Genomic DNA, 22,898 nt, shown 5'->3' on the forward strand with positions numbered 1-22,898 from the left:
ATACTGGAGAAATGCTGATGACTATGTGTCTATGACAAGTGCCCAGATCTATATTGTGGTGAACCTATATCATTTACAAACATACTTGGGGTTGCACCTGCAAAAGCTTACTGTTGTTTGTGAGTTTCAACCTGACCTACCATGCTGCCCCCTTTTTCTCGGTCTAATATAATTGAATTAACATTTCACGTGTGCTTATTTGTAATTGATATAGGGATTAGTGGAAAAGCATAGGTATAGGTTTTCTTCTTCCATTATGAATTAGTGTAGTTTGAGTTCTAATTTAATTCCAGTTTCAAATGCAGCTATAACTTCCATTTTTTTTCGTTTTACTGCAGAGATTAGGCCCCGAGCAATGTGAATCTCCTTTTTCCTGAAACATTATGATAATAGAAGAGTAGGGTCAACCTTCCTTTTTTTTGCAGATACAAAACATAGATCTTTTCCATTGAAATTTTTTTCTTTGATAGCTAATATGTGTGGCCCTCTGTTTCTGCAGATCTTGTGCTTCAGTTTGATTGGTCTCATACGTTAGTGTACAGCCATGATTGCTGAGCCACAAGGTAAAATTCTTTTTTTTTTCCTTGGAGCATAACAGTTGATGTGTGTGGTCCGTGCTGCTGCCTTCAGGTTTTATTTCCCTTATTTTCATACTGCGCATCCTCATTGTCCATGTAAACCTAGGTGAGATGTCTATTTTGAAGCCAAGCTACACATGATTTTGGAGACGCAGGTTGTTTTCCAATGCTCTGCAATTTTTCCTTCCAAGTCAATCATCCAACTTTATGTTTTCTATTCCCCTTATTTCTGTATCCTCATTGTCGATGTCTATCCAGGTGACATGTATATTCTAAAGCCAAGGCAAATTCAGCTACATATAATTTTGGATATGCAGGTCTTATCACATATTCACATTATAGCTCAACCTTTTGATAAATCTGACTTTACTGCTTGCAACCTGTATCTTCACGAAATGAAAGAATACAAATAGTTCTAATTACAGTTTAACTTGCCAAAAATGTGCCTTCTTATGTGCTGTTAAAGAGACTGAGTGAAGATGATCCAAGGTTTTCCCAGCTCCCACTGTCACAGTCCCTTATTTTGCACCCACCCAATTCACACTGCAATTCAGATGAATCTACAGTATTTTGTATTGCAACCTACTTTATTCGCCATGTACAAACGTCATAGCACGATTGAAATCAATAGTGCAAATATTTTAATATGTACTTCCGCATAATAGATTCAGCATTCCTGCTCTGTATAGTGATACTCATGGGACAGGTAAGAGAAAGACCAGAAGACATCTGAATCTTACTAATTCAGATGAACAACAATCCAGCCTACGTAAATAAATAAATAGTGAACCGCTACTCAGAACGGTCTACGAAAGTACGAATATGTTTAGTGATATATCCTCTGTTTGCAACATAATGGACCCTAGTTAGGATGCAGTACCTTTCTACTCTGCATTCTATCCACTGATGCTTCAGCTGCTAGATCACCGCATGAAAAAGGAACAGAGAGGCTCCAGCTTTGTCAAGGCTAAACGTTGCAGCGCCGCCTCAATCGGCCAACCACCACTGACGACATCACCCGGAAAGCCCATTTCAAAACAGCTGAACAGAAACAGCCCGTTTTTCTCCTGCATGAGCCTCCACGTAATTCAGTATACCTCAGTTTGCTGTACAGGCGCAGCGTAGTGCGCCAATCTTCCTGGTATTCAATATTCGCTGCCGACTGTTTGGCCCAAGCATTTGGCCGTTAATTGCATGACGCCGGGGAGCATTACGGACGTGATGCGTACACGCCCGGCCGCCCAGCCCCACCACTCTTTGTTGTCTGTCGTGCATCGAGTGGTGGCCTGGTGCGTGGGTGGTTACTTGTTTGTTGTCGTAAAGCAGCTGAGCTTTCTTCCAGAGCGTATGGGAGCACTCCCTCGTGCTGTATACTTTATCCGTTTAAAAAAATTGTAAGTTATTTTGTTTTTTATAAATATAACAAAATTATGAATTTATAGAAGAAAAAAAAAAATCTGCAGCGAGCACTCTAAGTGTGATTGGTCGTGGGGTGGAGAGATGCAGCCATTCCAGACCTTGGCTGGGCCCAAGGGGGCGTGGCATATCATCCATATAAATTATACTCCATCTGTTCTTAAATATACGACGTTTAGGACAAGCAAATTAGTTCATTTTTAAACTAACTAGTTTGTCCTAAACGTTATATATTTAAGGACAGAGATGTATAAGTTGGATTATTTGTAATGGATACTATGGTAAAGAGGATCAACAAATAATCTGGATAATTCAGCTGATTTATGATCCCAAAATGATATTCTGATTTTTTTACCCACTACCCCTATAATCCAGTTTATATAACGAGGATAACGCGCCTGTAGGACGGCGGGGGCGTGGGCCGTTGTGGACCTTCTGCGTTACTATGCAAATTGCGTCGAGCCCACTCTCTTGTGCGTCGGATATGGGCTGAGGAAGTTGAGAACCGGAAGAGACCGAGTGGGCTGAGGGAAAATCTATACCAAGGAGCTCATAGACGAAGCCCAAACGCGAGAAAGCGGTCCAACGAGGCAACGACCTCTCACGAACCCAAATACACAAACCGAGCGAACCGCCAGCCCACCTCGCGTGGGCCTGCCGACGCAGCGAACCGCACGCACGTCACGCTCCGCCGCCAGCCCGCCACGGCGCCACCTCGTGATGACGACGATTGGGGCAGGAGGTAGCCGTTGCCGTGGCGTGGCATCGGGGAGGAGGACGGCGGCCGAAGCAAAGCAACTTCGCCTACCGCCCCCTACCCACTGCGCGAGCGCGGGGATGGAATCCAGCAGGTGGCCGCGCGCGGGAGGCAACCGTGGGAGGTTGATTCCTTCCTTGCCGCCGCGGCCGCCTTCCGGCGTCGCGTGTGCACCCCCCCCGCGCCCCTTTAACAGCGCGCCTTTCGCTAGCCGACCAATGGTTGGGCTGCCGCGAGCGGGGGACAGGACGCGCCGGCAGCATCGGAAGCAGCGGCAGGCCGCGGCGGTGGAGGCGGCGGCGGAGGGCCCATGGGGGAGGAGGCGTCGCTCGAGCACACGCCCACCTGGGTGGTGGCCACCGTCTGCCTCGTCATCGTCTCCATCTCGCTCGCCGGCGAGCGCTTCCTCCACTACCTCGGAAAGGTACGTGCGTGCTCTGAAACTCTGAGGAAATGTATTGCTAGAATAGAATGGCCGAATTTTTGGACTACACTTGACGGGAAATGTATTGCTCCTTTCTGCCATCGATTCACAAGCTCGCGACGCCTATGCCTGGCCTGCAGTGAGCTTGCTGGTTTGGTGAGCTTGAGATGCCATGGGCGTTGCATTTGAGTTGGTACTCCTCATCTGCCTTTGACAGTTTGACCTGTTTTAGACGGGTTTGAAATTGGAGAGAATGTGGGATTCAGCCTCACCCGTGAGGCTGCTTTAGATCTAAGGTTTTCCCCTGTTTCTAAAGGGAGTTTGAAACCTAGACAACTTTGCACGATAGGCTACATCACATATCTCTATAGTATCTTTGATCCGAATTACGTAGTAGGAGTTCAAATTTGTCCATTCACCCATCACACTGATTTCATTTTGGCAAGACAATGTCATTACCTTATAATTGTATTTGTCTCCCTAATTATCAACTGACTCAAATATCCAGTCACTTTTCATTTTCTCTTAGTAAATTATTCTTCATTAGATGGAAAGTTATGACAATTACATCTTCCATAGTTGATTGCCTGGCCACTGTTTCAGGTTGGATGACTTAAGAGTTAAGATATATATATTTTTAAATCCATTTAAACGACAATAATGGCAGCGATCAACTTTGATCTCTGCACATTTAGAAAGAGTAGTAGTATATAAGTATATCAATCATGTTTCGACTATAAATTGAATATTAAACAAATTTGTTTGATTCCCTCCTTATGTTTTTTCCCTTTTACTCGTGCAGTATTTGAAACACAAGGAGCAGAAAGCACTGTTTTCAGCTCTACAGAGACTAAAAGAAGGTAGCATTCTGGAGAAATCTTCGATTCATGTGAACATTTATCAGTATGCCGTAGTCAATTCTGGATCATCTATCTTTTTGTGAAGATACTAAGGGTGCGTTTGGCAGAGCTTCCAGAGCTAATTCTCTGCTGAATCCAGCAGGAGCTCTGCCAAACAGTTTTCAGAGAGAAGTGATTGTCTGTTGATTCTGTGAAGTGATTCTCTGAAATGAACTAAGAGGTTGGGAGCTGAAAAAAGTAGTTTCTCTTAATTCTGTGAAGTGATTCTCCATCCTGATTGTAAGAGTTTATGCTAGAGAATCAAAGAGAATCACTTTTAGCCACAGAATCACTTCTCTCAGAGAATCAACTCTCATAGAAAATCAGAATCAGATGGAGCTTTACCAAAAAGACCCTAAACTAGCATAGCTTGGAAACTGTTATTAGTTGGTTATATTAAAAAAAAAACATAACTGTAGGAAACAGTGCAAACTGTTGGAAAATGTTTTCATGACAAAAGCATGGTAGAATTTCTTCAGTTTGTGATGTTGCTCAGAATTTTTTTGTCTAATGTGATTCTATGGTTATGCTTGCAGAGCTAATGCTTCTCGGATTCATTTCCTTCGTCCTAAGTCTCTCCCAAGGTTTTATTGTTAATATTTGCATTCCAGAAACTGCTACAGATTTCATGCTCCCATGCAAGAGGAAGAACCACAGTGTTGAAGAAGAAGGTGCCAAAATTTGCAAGAAAAAGGTTAGGGTATACCACAATTTCATATATTAAGATCCTGTAAGCGAGATTATGGCGCATAACAATAGTAGATTGATTGATGGCTGTAGGGTACAAGCACATGTATAGGCACAGAGAAGACCTAGGTAGGTTTATAGAAGTATCACCACTGTAGGATGTCCTTATGCCTATCCTCATCTACTGGTGCGCACGGCCAAGGGCCAAGTGCAGCACCGGGCTTAAGGCCCAGGCGAACAAGCCTGCTATGCTATTATATTAACCTCTCTAACAGATCTTTTTTCTTGGAATTGTATCTTTTTGTTTCTGGTAAGTGAACATAGGGTTGTTTGTTATGTTCATTTACAGCAAAATATGCTGGACACGAGAGTTTTGTGTCACTTGTCACCTGAAGCAATGTTAAGTTGTGTTGTGAGAAAATGTTTTTCAAGAGTGACCATCAATGAATCAATAGGCTTGCTCTTTTTCAGGGTGATGTTCCCTTGCTATCATTGGAGGCATTACATCAGCTGCACATCTTCATATTTGTACTTGGTTTAGTCCACGTTGTGTTCTGCGCCACAACAATATTACTTGGTGGAGCAAAGGTATATCTGTGAAGATAGATTTCTGTTGTATGATAATGTTGTGGGCAATTAACTTATACTGGCTAAAACTTGATAGATGAGAAGGTGGAAGCACTGGGAGAAAGAAATTCACCGAGAAATACAGGAGAAATGTGTGCCATTGCCCTATCCTGTTGTTTACTTTATTTACTATTAAGAAGTACTTTGCAGGTTCCCTACATTATGTTACACAACGCTATAGTAGATTATTTTGAAGATAGATAGTTTTCCTGAATGCATGAAGTAGAGCACAAATATTGGATCTTTCATGCTATCTTTGTGGTATTTAAGATACGCATTAAGACAGACATAGATTTCTATCTGGTCTTCATGTGATCGAAAACCTTTCAATTTCTTTGAAAATACACTCGCGCCAGTTGAGTTATCATTTCATTCCACTTTTCTAAAAAATAATTTCATTCCCAACTTTTCAGCGTGTTGAATTATGCCTGTAGTCACATATGCTTTCTTTTCGTACTCTGAACCTTCTTTAGAACACTTTATCATCATTACATCCAGTTGTTAATTATTATGTGCTCAGGCATTAGATGTTTCCTCATGTCCAACAGAAATGGGATGTATGCCTGGCCAATACCTGTGATCTATATTAGTTTGCTCTTGATTATAGCCTTCTATTGGCTCAGATTGCATTCTTAAATTTTGTTTTCTTCTGAAGTAGGGTGTTTTCACTTCTGCGGAGTGGGGTTCCCAGGTCCCTCAATTCCACCACCCTAAACTCATCCAGGCCTGTTAACGCATTCCTTGTACAAATCATTCATTTTTATCTCCCTTGCTCCTCATGTCATTTCTTCAAATCCTGCAATCATTATATGTTTTTTTTGTTGCTGTCTATTCTGTTAGTTCTGTTCTGGTGGATGCTCTACTTCATAATCCGCAGAACAAGCCAATGATGCATGAGCTTGTGATATCTTAGTTCAAGCGGTATTTCATAGAATCTCAATGATATTGGGGCATTGCAGTCTGATTCTGCCAATGGCATTAATCATCTTTCTCTATCTCTTGATAATAGGGTTTTGTTTATTTGGACATGCTAGTTAGTAGTTTCTAGGGAGTTCTGTATCTAAGAACTGTTCTTGCCTCCAGGTTTTAGGTGAATCACTACCACTTCTATGTTCTTAGCTCACTGTTTTTGTTTTGCTATGGGTGAAAATTGCTTGCAGTACAGCGAGCAAAGATTGAAGGAAGAGAAGATGCACCATTGAGTGCTGTGCTACATCGAAATCATCAAGGTGAATTTGTCCGTGAGCGAACAAAGGGATTTTGGATGAAGCTGACTGTTGTAAGCTGGATAGTAAGTCAGCTGCTTATCCAATCATATTGCTCATTTCAGTTAAATAAAATACATATGGGCTCACTGTTTATCTCAAAGCATGCAGTTGTGCATAATGCCTCTGACTAAATGCATGCCTTTTCATTACCATGGCAGAAGTGCCAAAGACAGAATTGTGAACTTCTATTAACTGGCAATGAAATAACAGAAGGTTTGTATGTCATAGTACCTAAATCTGCATCATTCGTAACCGTCAAAAAAAAATCTGCATCATTAGAGGATGGCAACCAACAATTTTTTATTATGTTTAGTATAAATTAGGGGAAACGAATATATCAGAAGCAGGGCCGTTGCCTGGTAAGATTTTGGCTCTAAAAAACACTTGTCCCTAAAAGTATGTAAACCATTCCTGTGTTGTAGTTGAATTACTCATATTTCATTGTTGTAAAATATTCCATTTTAGTTTATTGTGATGAACTACCTCCTGTATTACTATCTTTGTAAGCATCTCATAGTATCTGTATGTGTATGTTTATGGCATGGTGCAGTAATTTTTGGGAGTTTCTGAAGCATCTTTAATGTTGATCTCTGTTGATTAGTGTGCTTCATGTACAACTTACGAAGAAATTTTTATACAACATGTTGCAGACTGCATTCTTGAAGCAATTTCATGATTCTGTGAGTAAATCAGATTATGAAGCTCTTAGATCAGCATTTGTCTTGGTATGATATACTTTTCAGTTTCGTTCGTTCTCATTAGTTTTGACACATCTGCCTGTATTTCTATTGAAGCTGATTGGGCACATATCTTCTCTTTCCATTCAGATACACTACCCCAACAAACCAGACTTTGATTTCCACAAATACATGATGCGTGCTCTTGAACACGAGTTTAAGAGGGTTGTCGGTATCAGGTTGGTGTCTTCAGAGAAAAGGTCCAAGTTTGCTTAAATATACAAGTGATCTTACGTTAGTTACTTGCATGCAGCTGGTATTTGTGGCTTTTTGTCATCTTCTTCCTGTTGCTGAATATAAACGGTACTTCTACTAACATATAATTTTCTTCATGTCTTAAAATCATTAGATTTGTAGTGCAGAAGTACCCATTATAGCAAGTACCTCTTCTTATGGCTTCTACTTACATGCTGTAATTTGTATACCAACTCCTACATTTTTGGGTGACTTGAACCATTGACTTGTCTGTGGAATGGGTTATGTGGTTATGCCTGTAAAAACATATAATTATCATTACTCTTGCAACTGCATAGCATTATACGCATCTAACTAGCTATCTGTTGTGATTCTGTTCACCCTTTATGTTTTGCTTCGTTGTGAAATGCAGGATGGCACACATACTTCTGGTTAGCTTTCTTGCCTCTATTTGTAAGTACGGAACATTTCCTTCTGCTTCGTGTTGGTTGAATTCAGATATTTAGCCTTTCACCTTTGAATTCTAAATGTATACCAAGAAGTTTAACTATAAGTACAGTAATTATTTGAATGAGAGGAATTTCTAAAGGGAAGGGGTAAATTGCAGCTCCTGCTTATCGTTGGTGCCAAGCTAGAGCACATTATTACTCGATTGGCTCAAGAGGCAGCAGCATCATTATCAAATGAAACGGAGGTTCCAAACATAAAGCCATCCAAGGGTCATTTCTGGTTTCGCAATCCTGGACTTGTCCTTCATTTGATCCATTTCATCCTATTCCAGAACTCGTTTGAGATTGGTTTCTTCTTCTGGGTTCTGGTATTGTGCATTACGCTCTCTACTTCTCACATGAGCATTTCATGAATTGAACCTTGGAGCTAACAATGGTCACTTCATAGGTATCAGAGGGGTTCGGTTCGTGCATGATGGAACGGAAGCCTTATGCCATTTCCAGACTTGTTCTTGGGTCAGTGAAAGTTCAATTTTGCCTGCAAAGTGCATGGCTTATTTGAAAGAGTATCATTAGCACACAAATAACTACCCAATTAGTGTGCTCTCAGGTGTACTGAATTGATTGATAACAAACTATGAAATTGTTAGGAGCTCCTGTTTGGTTTTGATTTACATGGGCGTGATTCGGTACCCAGATTTCCTTGCAGTTGATAAAGTTGAAAGTACTGTCATACTCTTTTTGAAGTGATTATATGTTGTGCATTTCTGCTCTAACATGCCTATACATTATTTTTAGATAACGGAGGCAGCCTCCGGCCTCTGTCTTTACATCAGTCTAACAATGAACTGTGTGGTGTTTTGCAGAGTGATCATTCAAGTCATCTGCAGCTACATTACTCTGCCATTATACGCCATCGTCACTCACGTAAGCTCCAGACATATATCCGCTTTATCATACCTCCTGAATCCTAAGATTAGCATGACAAGAACCTTGTTAATTCCATCGATGTTATTCATAATTCCTCCTGAATCCTACATTACTCAGATGGGCGGAGAGATCAAGCTCCACGGTTTTGGCTCGGACGTGCACGAGTCCGTCCACGGCTGGCTTACCCAGCGGAAGAAAACCTTCTGGAATAATAAGGCCGGCGGCGACCCCGACCCCGACTCCGGCGGGGAGGTGAAGGTGACCCGTGCTTCACCCAGCGAGCGGATGGGGAGCTCGCGCCACATGCTGGCGCCGGCGCCGCCACCCGATCTCGACGAGATCGTCACCGTGGACGTCGCCGTCCACGGCCGCGTCCGGAGGTGAAGGACGGAGAGGCGCCGGCCTTCCCAGGTGCCGTGCGCGTCTGGTGAATTGATGGGCGGGTGGATGGGACGCTGCGGAAATTCCTCGTGTCGGGGGGTGGCGGCCGAGCGCTGTAGCTCTGGGGCGCGCGGGGGCCACGCGCCTCTGATGATCCCACGCTGTAACGTCAACGTCCGTCTCGTGTAACGGTACGGACCGGACGGGACCGGACGGGACGCGACGCGTCCGTGGCTAGCTGGCTGGCCGGCCGGCCGGCCAGCGTTGTGGCATGTCATGTGCGACGTCGCAGCACGACGCTACAACGTTGTAACCGGCGCTGCCCTGCTGCCGCTGTCTGGTGCTGGCCGTACGTACCTAGCTTGTTCTTAGGAAGGAAGTTGATGATACAATCCGTGGCTGTACATGATTACCGTGGAGATCGAAGCCGAAGCTCCCCATATGGCTTTTGACATCAATGGAGGCATCGATCGTGTGCCTGATCGTAGTAGCTGCTACAGCTGGCGGCAGTCGGGCGGCATTGGCTGGTGGTGAGCATCTGAAGAGCGTGATGGATTGGATGGATGGAACCAGCTGGAGGACGACGCCGTTCGATCCATCGATCTGACCATGCGTGTCGTCGGCGCTCGCTGCCAGTACGTTGGCGGCTTCCTGTTGACGCGCCTCTGCCGTGTACGTGCGCGCGCGCGAGCGTGCCCGTCGACGGACGACGCCCGTGCGCACGCGCGGCGCGCCAATAATTGCCGACGACGCGACTGGCGCCGGCGTACGTGACCCAGGGAAGGTCAGGAGAGCTAGCCCCCGCGCCATCTGAATATCTGATGCCGCATCAGGGACACATTTCCCACACCCGCACGCGTGCATCGTCTGGGCCTGCGCTACGTACACGCATGGATGGATAGACGATGGATGCATCATCGATCGAACGATCTTGTCAGGGGCGCAGATGCCGCGCCTGGGCTACGAAAAGGGTAGGGGCTACACGCCTACACGGACTGGAGGCTATTGGACTATTGGTAACGTCGTTTCTAGATGCATGGTGTCGAACTGTGGATAATGTCGTAGCGTCCGGTACAAAGCCGTGCACAGAAATATGCTACGTGTCTCACTGTTTCTCGATCTCTCTCTGTAAATATGGTTTGTTATTCGTGACGGAAGGGAACGGTCTAATCCACCGTACCAGCTGTGGTGTGTTATACTTATACCGTTATATACGACGTGCTACTTGTCATGGGCCATGCTAGACAGCTAGGGAGATGCACGAGCACGCGCGCGCCTGGTACGTACGTACTGGGCATATTCTTTTGCAGAATTGCAGTTTTATTGCTTCACACGTCTGCAAAAGCCGGCCGGCATCTTTTCGATCGCTCTCAGTGTACCTGCGACTGCGAGGGCTCGCAGAGGCGCAGAGCCGTGGGTCTCTGCTCATCCTCCTTCTAGCCCCTCACTGTCCTGTACGTGCGTGCGTGCGTGCGCCTTTCCCCTGGTCACGTACGGCCAGCGAGAGGCGGCATCACGCTTTCTGAGTTCTGACAGGCATGTACGCGTGCACCAGATCGAGAGCCAGCTGTTTACTAGAAGGTGCGAGAGCCTCGCAGAGTGATGAAAGGGTCATAGAGCATTTAGCTAGGTTTAGGCCATTGATAGACAGCCAAATATCTCTATTATGAAATTTCCGCTCTTTCTTTCCTTCTGTTTTGAGAGGCTTCGCCTCTTTATAAGCCAGGTTACAGGGAGCTAATTGATCCACACTTTATAACAGTGTTCGGCTGAGATTGTTGCAGCTGCGGCTGCATCAGCTAGCCTACTAAAATTACAGGAACAATAAGTCGCATTTTCCTTATATATGAGGTTGCTCACTGAATATTATCCTCAATGCCCACGTCATGGGAGGATTTCCAAACCAAATCCTCAACGAATCATGCATTTCTTTCAATCTGGGTGCTCTAACATCTGCTTTATTTTTATTAGGAAAAAAAATAGTTCTAGCATCTGGCACCAGTCAAGGTCTTACATTGTTTTTAGCACATGTGTTGATCATAAATTAAAGGGAAATAATTGCAGGAAAAATAAAAGCAAAATCTATTATTGCTTTTATCCGAAGGAGTGACCTCCGATGCTCTACTCACCTGGCGAACTGTTTCCTTTTTGTCCTCGTGATACAACAATGTCTAAAATCGCAACCGCTGGTTTAACTGTATCTATCCATCTTCACTGATGTAGCCTCTAGCCCTCTACTAAAGAAGTTTGTAGTCATGAGATGCGATGCTTGTATCCATGCAAAACGTGCATGCTAACGTATATGCATGTTTTGACGCAGCTAGCGTTGTCGACCGTGCACGTCCGTACTTTCATGGATAGTCCGGGCACTGAAGTACTTCATGATCGTTTTAATTTTTCTAGCTAGATATACGATGCATAATAATATTAAAAAAAAAGCTATGGAACGAAGGGACTAGACTACTTCGCCCGTACTGCATGCTTACGTCTGGTGGAACGTCAAACAAGTGACTTCGCGTGTGTGGACACTGTTTGTTAGCTTTTGTTTCCTTCCGCGTACGTGGTCATCAATGAATGCATGCCAGCATGCACTTAACATGCCTACGTCATGCGGGTGACGTGATACACCTAACAAGCAAATAAATGGATAATACCTTGTCCCATAGTGATTTTGGAGGATTTCTAACATGATGCATATTCTATTGGAAAATTTTCTTTGTGTCTTCATCTCTTGATCGATTCTTGTGTTAGAAATCAATTCGGTAATTATCCGACTAGTGACGAACAAAAAGTGTCATAAACATGTTTTTTGTCATAAACCGTGATTTATGATACGGAAGTGACGAAAATCCTTCGTCATTAGTCGAGCGTCATAAACTGCGACTAGTGACGTTCTTTATTTCGGTGCGTCACTAAGATAATGACGAATGAAAATTCGTCCCACATATCGTCATAAACTGGCTCCTACATAGCATACCACGTCGGACCATAGAATTAGGTCCAGTTCTTGTTGGACCAAACCCAATAATTGTTGTTGTCGTAGATTGATTTAGGCCCAACTTGTTGTGCCGAGCCTAATAATTACTGTCGTCATAGATTGATTTAGGCTTGGACTGAGCCCAATAATTGCTAACGTCGTAACTTAGTTTAGGCCCAATTCTCTTTGGATCAGGCGCAACATATGCTGACATCATAACTTTGTTTAGGCCCATGAAATAATGGGCTGATGGGGCGAGCCCACGAAATTTTGGACCCGGTTATTTTAAGGTGTAGCCCAGGTAGCGCTTAATTAAAATATAATCTAATTTAATATTACATACAAATCAATTCGGTAATTGACAGGACAATTAATCTTTACATGCCACACATACAAATAAATGTTTCTCATCACACTTCACACATTATTATTCATGACCAAAGAACAAGCACAAGCATATTGTACATAAGAGATCACAAACCACTACACATGATATCTCTCTGACAAAGAACAAAGCTGGCCTAGAAACACATTGAGTGCAAACCACAATACCCACAAACTAGCACAAGTAGCTAGGATGACATGAGCAGGTTCCTAAGAAACACATTGACCTTATCCTCTGAAGTTTAGCAATTGACAAAGGAGGTCCTCAGTTTCTCTTACTGCTTTCTTCAAACTCTCAATCTTCTCAAACTGCATTTTCATTATTGCATTTGAAGCTTGTGCCTTCATCTTCAAGTCGCTCAACATTTGCTCCTATTCAACAACTTGTTATCTTAGTTCTGCAGCTTCTTGTAGCTCTCCCAAAGAAACTTCAGATCTTGAGCTTGTAGCTGAGACTGGCTGCATGGCCACATAATCAAGGAAGGGACTTGACTACAAATCATGAGGATCAGAATTTGGTATTGCAACCCCAAATATTGTTTTCAATATTTTAGCCTACAAATGAAAGGAGTAGAACTCAAACTTCAATATTAAACAAAGCATCTGAATAAAGTAAAGAATACATGAGTAGGATAATCACTTGTTTAGTTACATACCATGAGATGTGATTAAATTTCAGCAATGTAGGAACGTGATACTAGGCCCTGCACAATAAGTATTTGGTCAGTTGTCTTAGATATAAGGAATGTACCATGACCATACAAAAGCAGATGCCAGCCTTGTACATAGATCTAGAACGGCCAGGTAAGAGAAGGACCTCAAATCTAACACAATATACAGAGAAATTTACTTTTCTCTAAAGAAATACTCCAGCAGCATGGGGACCGTGGTCACATCTAGGCGTAACTAGGCTCCACTCCAAACAGAAATAAACTTGAGTAGAGTGCTCTCCGGTGAAGCATATGTAGATCCAGAAAATTGGAGGGGACTATAGAGAAAAGAAATGAGATTCTCACTTGTGGAGCTCAAAGATGTAGTGGCCCATGGTTGGACGGGGCAGCTAGTGCTTGCACGACATCCTTGCTCAACTGCTCAGCTGCGCAAGCATGGGCACAGCCGCTGCAAGGACGCTGAGATGTTCCTCCAAGAGTACGGACGAGCATGCCGCACCTTGATGCCCGCCGCTCGTGGAGCTTGCCGCCGCCGCTGAGGTACCCCACGGCCGCCAAGGTCAGCCGCCACCATAGATCTAGTTGGACTTTAGAGCCAACAGAGAGGAAAGTGCTGATTTTGAAAATATAAGGTGGGAGTTTGGAGGGGCACTACGGTAGCCATGTTTTTATTATTTGGGGGAGGTGAGAGAATACAGAATTTGAAGATTCCGCTTTCAAGTTACTGGGCACGAAATGAAAATTTGGTAAGCAACACTTGTTGTGGGGTCACTGACAATATTGTGCGCTCTTATCGGATCCATTTGTTAGCAAAGCTGAGTGCGTTTCATCTTGCATAAAACATAGGCAGGAGATGAATATCTAGTAGACGCCCATGCTTCAGTGAACCTGGGTGCATTTCCAATCACTGACCACAAAGGAGAACAGCTGCTTTCTCCAATTATAATGCCTACACATCTATTTTTTTAACTCATGTGGATATCAGGATTTTCCTTCTTTTTATCTTGACCAAAGCGCACTCGTTTACCTGCCAAATATTTTGCATGCCTACCCATGAACGAAAGCCTGCATATTCCATCCTATACTTGTGGCAGGATTCCTGATCAGTGTAGGCCTACGTATTTCGAGCATCCCACGTATTTTCATGGTGAGGCATGAGCTGGGAGAAGGTGCACTACGTTGTTGATCGGTCATGGTGCTTCAATAAATAGGCGTGCCCCCCAAGGCCTTTGCTCATCAGCTCTTCATCTTACACACATTGTTTAGTGGTTGTGCTAGGTGACCTACTTGGTTCTGCGCCCTGTGAGAGGTGAGCTCATAGCTTCCGCATCTATTTATAGGTTACCATCATTGCTTGTGTCTGTAGGACGATGGTTGGTCAAGCGAATGGAGCAGACAACTTCGATGCTGTGCCACCTCTACAGCAGCCAAGCTTCATTGATCCATATGATCTGTATGACATGGAAGAAGCGGACGAGGATGAAACAGAGGAGCTGACGAAATTTGAGTTCGGTTGGTTGTAGGACCATGGTTACACTCGTGTGCTTCGCAATGCTCGCTTTGTGTGCCCTTACTGCTTTTTTGCCCACCGGATGTGGCGTATTCGTGACATCCTACAACATGCTTCTGGCATTGGTCGCTTGAGTCATGTTACCCTGGACTCGAGGGCTAAGCATCGTGCATTGGAGGACTATCTCCATGGCGAACCTCATTTTGCTGCATTCCGTGCTGCCGCAGGTATGCTGGAATAAGCTTATGCCATATCTATCTCCATGACCATGTCCATTGTCTCTTCGTTGCCATGTCCATGTCCAATATATTGCATCTATGTATTGTGACACTTTCATGTAACATAGATGATTTTATTTGTATCATCTGGATCAGTGGTTTTAGCCTGTCGGTGCCTGGTGACAGTGCACCAGTTTAGTATTTAAAATTTGTATGGTTTCGTTGTTGTTGTGTGTGTGCACCTGTGCCACCGTACAAGTGTGGATCTGTGTGGATGTATCATGTATGTGTACTTAAGAATGCGATCTAATCAGAACGGTCATGGTTTGTTCATTACTATTTCAGAATAGAGGAACTTACGTTGTGTATCTTCTTATATAAGCTGATAGTCCTCTATACTTTTCTCCCTATTTAAGGCCCAAAAGAAATCCCTATTGTTCGCTGCCTCTGCTCTCTTCCCTGCATCTTTCCAATCTCCTCTGCCGCCCGACGAGCTGCTCATCCTCATGCCCAAATCCACCAGCATGGCTCAGAGCCAGACCAGCTTCTCAGAGCGCACGAACACACTCTTCTTCATGGCAAAAGACCTCTCCCAGGAGTTCGGCGCCCACATCACCGTCGTCGCGTTCTCCCCCACCGGCGAGCCCAAAGCCTACGGAACACCCACCACTGACTCCATCCTCCGCACCTACCTCCCCGAGATCCTTAGCTCGCTGTCTCTAGCTTGTTCTAAAACGGCGGGGGAGGCCGCCACCAGGGTTGACGGAATGAAGTGGGAGGCGGAGGAGATCGTTTTCCTGGCCAAGGTGAAAAGGGCGTGTTAGGCTGCCGCATGGTCGAAGATCTTGGCAGCTCAGACGAGCGCATGAAAACAGAATTTGTGGGAGGTGGATGTGGAAGCTCTCGGGCGGACGAGCTGCCGGTGTTCCTCAGGGCGTTGGAGGTGCTAAGGACCGACATCCAACGCCACCTCGACGCAACGGAATCATTCCAAAAGGAGAAGATGCAACCTTAATCCTTTTCTATTAGTGCTCTCACTACAAGATAACTTATGAAGATGTTATGTGAAGTTTTATGCTACCTTAATCCTTTTGTAATCCATGCGAGAAAGATTTGTATGTTCTTCTTATGCATTATATTAGCATCAATTAGACGTATGATCCGTTCTCGAAAAATTGAATAGGCCGGACTAACATTTGCGATCCTGTATTTGGAAAAAGATGCTTGGTCTGAATTTTGGCAAGGTGAGCATGGATTTCCTTGCTTTTGAGAGAAAATCAAATAGAATCACATTATTTGTTAATAATCGTCCCATATTGATTTTCGATCTCTCAAAAAATGGATGCACTATTCCAACTATATTCTCATTAAATGAAACATAAAATTCGACCCATCTTGATTTCCAGGGGCATGCGAGTAGGAGAACGACCCATTGGGAATTAAATCAAGGAATAGCATAAATTGGTTTCAAGTAACCATGCCTACACGAGAACCAAGGAAGACCGGCTGCATGAATGTGGAGGGTGTGATATTACATGGCGCTGGAACGTGGACGGTTGCCATGTTAATCCTCAAGTACAAATTAGAATTCTTTACAATTTTTGGGAAAAATATGTACAAACGTATGATCCGTTAGAGGAAAAGTGAATAGGACAGACTAAAATGTTCGATCCTTTGTTGGAAAAATGGTTTGTATTTTAGCAAAGTGAGCAAGGATTTCCTTGATTTTGAGAGAGAGCCAGATAGGATTACATTATTTATTAATGTTCCATATTGATTATCAACCTTCAAAAAAACCGATGCGCTATTCCAACTACAATCACATTAAATGAAACATAAAATTTGATCCATCTTGGCCTCTCGAGCTATATGAGTAAGAGAATAGCATAGCAAAGATAAATGATCTAATTAATCTCCCTAGGAAAAGCTTTGAACTCTTGGAAACAGCAAAATGAAATCATGCAATTCGATTGGCAAAGTTACAATACATCATCGGTACAATGATAAAAAATAGCGATTCTTGGTGAGATACACACGTATGATTCGTTGTCGGAAAAGTAAATAGGATGGAATAAACTTTTCATTACATATTGATTTTCAACCACTCAAAAAACCAATGAGGGAAGATAATCATTTGTTTCTAAATATACAGTACAAGATAACCGTTGTTTCTAGTCCGTTGTGGTGCGGTGGGATGAGAATAAATAATCACATGACAAGACATGGCATGGCAGGCTATGAAGCAGCATCATGACCAGGGAAAACCAAAGGACCAAGGAAGATGAATAAATTGTTGCCGATGTCCCATCACAGAGCAAACAGAGTAGGAAAAAAGGGGATTCATCTTCGGACTAGAAAACAGGGGATCGATCTTTCCATTGATCTTACAAACAAAAGATAACAACATAGCAAAGATGGCTAGGGTTCCAACGAAATCTAAAGTTAATAATTAACAGCATAGCAAAGATAACAACATTGATCTTCCACTAACGGGGCTCGCTCACTCCATCCACCCTTCATTTTGGGCCACGACGTGGGGGCGGCTCCACTTCTTCTTGTTCTCTCCCCTCAGGGGCGCGAACTTTGCCATCCCTAGGACGTGGTCCTTGACCTCATTTAGGATCCTCCACCGATGCCTCGTGCCAGGGCAGACGGAGCACGCAAAGGTGTTGTAAGCGTGGCAGAAGACGTGCAGAGTGTCACCCCGGGGGAAGGACATGCGGTAGCCGCAGCGACAGTCATCAGATGAGTCCGTCTTAGTCTGGGAGTCGGAGTCGAAGTCGAACGCATCAGCTGGAAGGGTCACCGTCAAGGTCAACTTCTGAGGTGGCAACGAGGGCGCAGGAGAGGCTGGAAACGTGACGGGGAGTCCCCAGCGGCTCCGTGGCGACCATCCACGAGCAACGGCAGGTTGAGGTCGGCAGCATTGGAGTGCGATCCCGACGAGGAGCACAATGGTCACCCAGGGTCGCCGGTATCAGAGCGGGATCCTGACGCGAAAGCGCTGCCGTAGTGGGACGACCCCACCGCGTAGCACCATAGCGCTACCGTGAAGTTGCCGGTGGCGGCACGGTGGTAGCGCGGTGACAACCCACCACGGGAGCGCGACAACGAGGAGGCGCCGGAGGATCGCTCGATGCGCGAGGGGATCAGGTGGAGGAGAGGCGGCACGATGGGGAGCCGGAGGAGGTAGGGGCTGAGGGGAAGACGGATCACTTCATGGTGTCGGCCAGTCTGCTATGGTGAGGTGCGCGCATCGGGGACGAGATGGTAGTGGAACTGGTGATGACACTGATGATAGTGGAAATGATGATAAAAAAAGGAGTTCCTCACCTTCCATGGGAAGTTGTGCCAGCTTCTTTGGGAAGCTAGGCAACCATCACCTCTCGAGGATGGCAACCAACTCCTCAAAGAACGCACGGAAATAGGAACCGGTATGGCAACCGTCGCAGGCTGTGGTATCAAATATTCAATCTGAATGCAATTGGTTATGATTCTTGGCAAATCTAGAAGAAAATTCCATTGTTGGAAAAGTAAATAGGCTGGACTAAAACTTTCGATCCATGGTTTCATTTTTATTTGTTGATGTGGCTCTCTTGGAAACAACAAAATAAAATCATGCAATGCGATTGGCAAGATTGGCAGTACATCATCGGCACAATGTTCAGAAACATAAGGCAACATAACCAAAGTGACACTTGCTATTCTTGGCGAGATGTACAGACGTATGATCCATTATCAAAAAAGTAAATAGGAGGGAGTAAAATTTTGGATCCTTTGTCGGAAAAGGTGAGGGAGAGGAAACAGAGCAGGAAAACAGGGGATTGATCTTCCATCATAAAGGAAACGAACCAAAATGTTCGATCCTTTATAGGAAAATGGTATGAATTTTGGCAAGGTGAGCAAGATTCCTTGGTTTTGAGAGAGAGCCTAATGGGATTACATTATTTGTTAATATTCATCATATATTGATTTTCAACCTCTAATAAAAAGATGCACTATTCCAAATACAATCAAATTAAATGAAACATTAAACAGAATTGGAAAACAGGGGATTGATCTTCCATCCAAAGGAAACAGTCCATTGATCTTAGAAACAATAGATAACAACATAGCAAAGCAACAAAATCTAAAGTTACTACTTAACAGCATAGCAAAGATAAATATAAGGCAATATAACCAAAGTGACACCTTCTTTTCTTGGTGAGGTGTATAAGATTATGGAGCCATCCAGTACGGTTCGTCGATGATCATGGGTGGCGCCAGCCCGTCGAGTAGGAACGGGTCCAGCAGGACCCCCTCACTCACTAGGATAGTCAATGCGGCAAGCGTACTTAACATGAGTGGCCGAGCGGCCGACCACGAGACCCTTGCGCAGCCGGCCCAACCTCTAGGGTACTCCACCCATTGCACGCCAGCTTCAAGTGGCGATGGCGCCTGGTGGGAGACGGGGGTCGCGGTATTCTAGCAACGGCGTCAGGGCTTCCCCCACCACTCCCCGGCTGATCAGCGATGACCCCCGCAGGTGCTGCAGAGCGTGCAGGGCCTCATCGAGCTGGTCCTCCACTGCGATGCCTTCATCGCGCCGCAATCGCTGCATCTCCCCACCATCACGGTGAGCGGTGGGGACGGTGGGAGGGGGAGCGTCAAGGATGGCCATTGTGTCGCTTTGGCTCGGGCGCGAGGGACGCGAGGAATGGCACCGTCCATTGGGGGAGATGTTGGCGGAGGCAACGAATAGGCAACGAGAGCCGCGTGACAACAAAGAAGGAATAGTGAGGTTCAGAAGGCAATTAAATAAGGATTTCCTTGCCTTCCATGGGAAGTAGCACCGGCTTCCCTGGGAAGCTAGGCAACTGACGCCTCTCGATATGAATGCAATTGGTTATGATTCTTGGCAAAGCTAGACGTACATTCCGTTGTTAGAAAAGTGAATAGATTGGACTAAAATGTTATGAGTGTGGAGTTAGTCGAAAAAATTTGAGTAGCGCAGTGGTGGATAGCAACTACCGCACATCAAGGATTGCCTTGCCAAGTCTTGGCAAGCAAGGCTAGTGGGCAAGCTCAGGCAAGACAACCAAGCAGATCTAGAGTTTCATCCATGGTTTCATTATTATTTGTTGATGTCGCACTCTTGAAACAACAAAATGAAATCATGCAATGAGATTGGCAAAAGTGACAGTACATCATCGACACAATGTTCAGAAACATAAGGCAACATAACCAAAGTGACACTTGCAAAATACATCATTGGGAAAATGTTCAGAAACATAAGGCAATCCTATGGTACTTTCACTCTAAGAACCATTAGCTACCAAAATATAAGAGCACCATCCCACCTCTGAACCATCTATTTAATAGCCTTGCCACCAAGCATCAATCCTGCGACAACAACAAATAAAGCAAGCAGCACATGCGCGAGTTTGACATTGTGCCTATAATTCCTAATTGACTTCAACTCGGCAGTAGCCTTCTGAAGTTGTTGTCGCACCATCTTGAGTTCATTCCTAATCTCCCTAAGCTCACACTTAGCTTTTCCCAATTCTTCCTCCCACTTCTTTGCATCCTCTTTAGCTTGCACCTTCTTCTTCATGAACTTCACCAGAACATCAAAGACCCTATCATCCCATTTTGGATCAACCCATATCATGTAACCGTATTGCTTTTTTCTTCCTACAAATTAAACGTCCCTTTACAAATCGCCGTTGACAACAGTCACATGAAACCACAGAACCAAAATCTCTGTGAAGTAGGTAGCCATTACCTTTGGGCAGCAAGCAAACCGGCGGCCAGGATTGAGAAAGGTCCAAGAATACTTCACACAGCTCTCAACCCATGATCGCACTTGTTTTCAGGATGCCAATGGGTAGTGTTGCAAGAAGATGTCTCCGAGCAGTAGCTACCAACGGAAGAAGATGATGGAATACTCGGATGCTTCATAAAAGTCATTGTAATTTGAAATCAATATTTAGTTTTACACTTCATAAACTATAGCCTATCAAATTCTAACACCAATCGGAATGCAAAATTAAGGGTAGGACGATACTGCCTTCAACCGAAATCCCCAATTACAGAAATCCCCTTCCCTCTGACAAAAGGGAAAACTAGTGGCACAAAATAGGGGACTGACCTGACCATAGCTCCTACTCCTCCCTTCACTGCTACGATGCATCATTCCTGCCGCCCATTGCAGATCTGCGCACCATGCCTCTAGGCTCAAGTCTTTGCCACAGCCAACAGGAGTGTGCCGGCGAGTCCCTTGCAGTGTACGCCGTTGCAGATATACCCATTGCTCTAGCCTACAACTGGAAAGTGGACCACACTTATTAGAACTGTAATATAAAGAAGCTGCCTTATTCAAAAACAATAAAGTGCATTATGTCTCCGTGGTAGTGCTGACTCTTCAGAAATAAGAGGTCGTCGCAGGTTCGATCCCTATTGTGGACACTATTACCTTTTCATTTTTCTTCCTTTTTTACCTTAGATTGAGTTGTGGGACCCTGCCAGATTTTATTATCTCAGCCACCAATTGTATTATCCAACAATGCATTTGTATACAAACTACCAATATCTATATTATTAGTGTTCTTCAATTATGCAGCGTATCTGAATTCTGAATGGTAAATATGCTGGAATCAAATTGAAAGTAGATTAAAACAAAGCGGCGTAATCAGATTGCATGTCATAGCCATTATATTCATCACTAAAAAGTTCATAATCATCACTCTTACTTATCCTAATCTACATCACAGCAGCAGCAATTGCTCAACCTTCTTCACCACATTTGTAGCATGTAACAGGTGTCCCTTCACCTTCTACAGCTCAGTGGCAGCCGCTTCAAGCTTCATATTAGCCTTTGCGCATTCTTCCTTCCACAACCTTGCTTCCTCTTTAGCTTTTGCCTTTCTTTTCATCAGCTTTATCAGAATACCTTTAGTCCTAGCATCCCTTTTAGGATCAACCCACATAAACGCCGCACATTTCAGCCCTTCACGCTGCAGACACCGATTACGTTCATATAATTCTCCATTTATAACACTAACATCAAGAGTACAACAAAGGTTTATTACAATTGAAATAAGTTATCGCTGCAGGGTGCATACCAGCGCCCAGGGTTGTCAAATGTCCAATTATACCTCACAAGGAAAGCATACCCGTGCTCGCACTTGTTTACAGGATCTACAACGATAAGATCATCGTTAAGAGGTTCCGATCTGCCGCTACCAATTACTTAAGCACCTCTAGAAGCAAGTAAAATACAAGAACCTATCAATCCATAATACGATCCAAATTAAAAACTAACTACATCACGAATCCAGTATGTTCAACCTAGATCCCCAAATCCAAAAATCCCCTTCCCTAGGCCGATAGGGGATGACCTCATCGTGGCTCCTCATCCTCTCGTAGCCGGGAGGTGGCGCAATCATCCTCCCATCACCGCTAGGATGCACCATTCCCGCCGCGGGCCGTTGTAGATCTACGCAGCGAAAGTCTTTGTGAAGCTAGTGAAGCGTGGTGCCGGCCATTCGATCGGTAAAGACTCACCTGAAACTTACATGTGGGACCCGATCGCGGTAAAGACTTCCCATTCGATCGGTAACAGGTTCGACCCACGGGAGGAGCACATTTTCCTTTTTATTTTACCGCCCTATTTATTATTAGCTTAAACTTACATGTGGGACCCTAGTTGGTTTATGACATTTTCGCGGAGCTTATATCATTACAAAACCACCATGTAACAATCAGTGACGATTTCTTTTTGGCTATAGTGGCAACTTTAATGACGTTCC

At 44.3% G+C, this 22,898-nt stretch overlaps 1 protein-coding gene across 1 annotated transcript; it reads left to right on the forward strand.

Moving 5' to 3' along the window:
• The first annotated feature begins 2,736 nt into the window (after positions 1-2,736).
• On the forward strand, positions 2,737-10,579 carry LOC117854223 (MLO-like protein 13). The gene is made up of 14 exons (XM_034736525.2): positions 2,737-3,175; positions 3,978-4,035; positions 4,611-4,768; positions 5,233-5,349; positions 5,426-5,480; positions 6,549-6,679; positions 7,307-7,381; positions 7,484-7,572; positions 7,647-7,696; positions 8,001-8,041; positions 8,196-8,405; positions 8,486-8,553; positions 8,904-8,964; positions 9,085-10,579. The coding sequence occupies exons 1-14, from the start codon at positions 3,062-3,064 to the stop codon at positions 9,349-9,351; spliced, it is 1,494 nt and encodes a 497-aa protein (XP_034592416.1). The 5' UTR covers positions 2,737-3,061; the 3' UTR covers positions 9,352-10,579.
• The last annotated feature ends 12,319 nt before the right edge of the window (positions 10,580-22,898 follow it).

The sequence above is a fragment of the Setaria viridis genome, chromosome 4 (assembly GCF_005286985.2).
Source record: "Setaria viridis chromosome 4, Setaria_viridis_v4.0, whole genome shotgun sequence".
NCBI classification, from domain to species: Eukaryota; Viridiplantae; Streptophyta; class Magnoliopsida; order Poales; family Poaceae; genus Setaria; species Setaria viridis.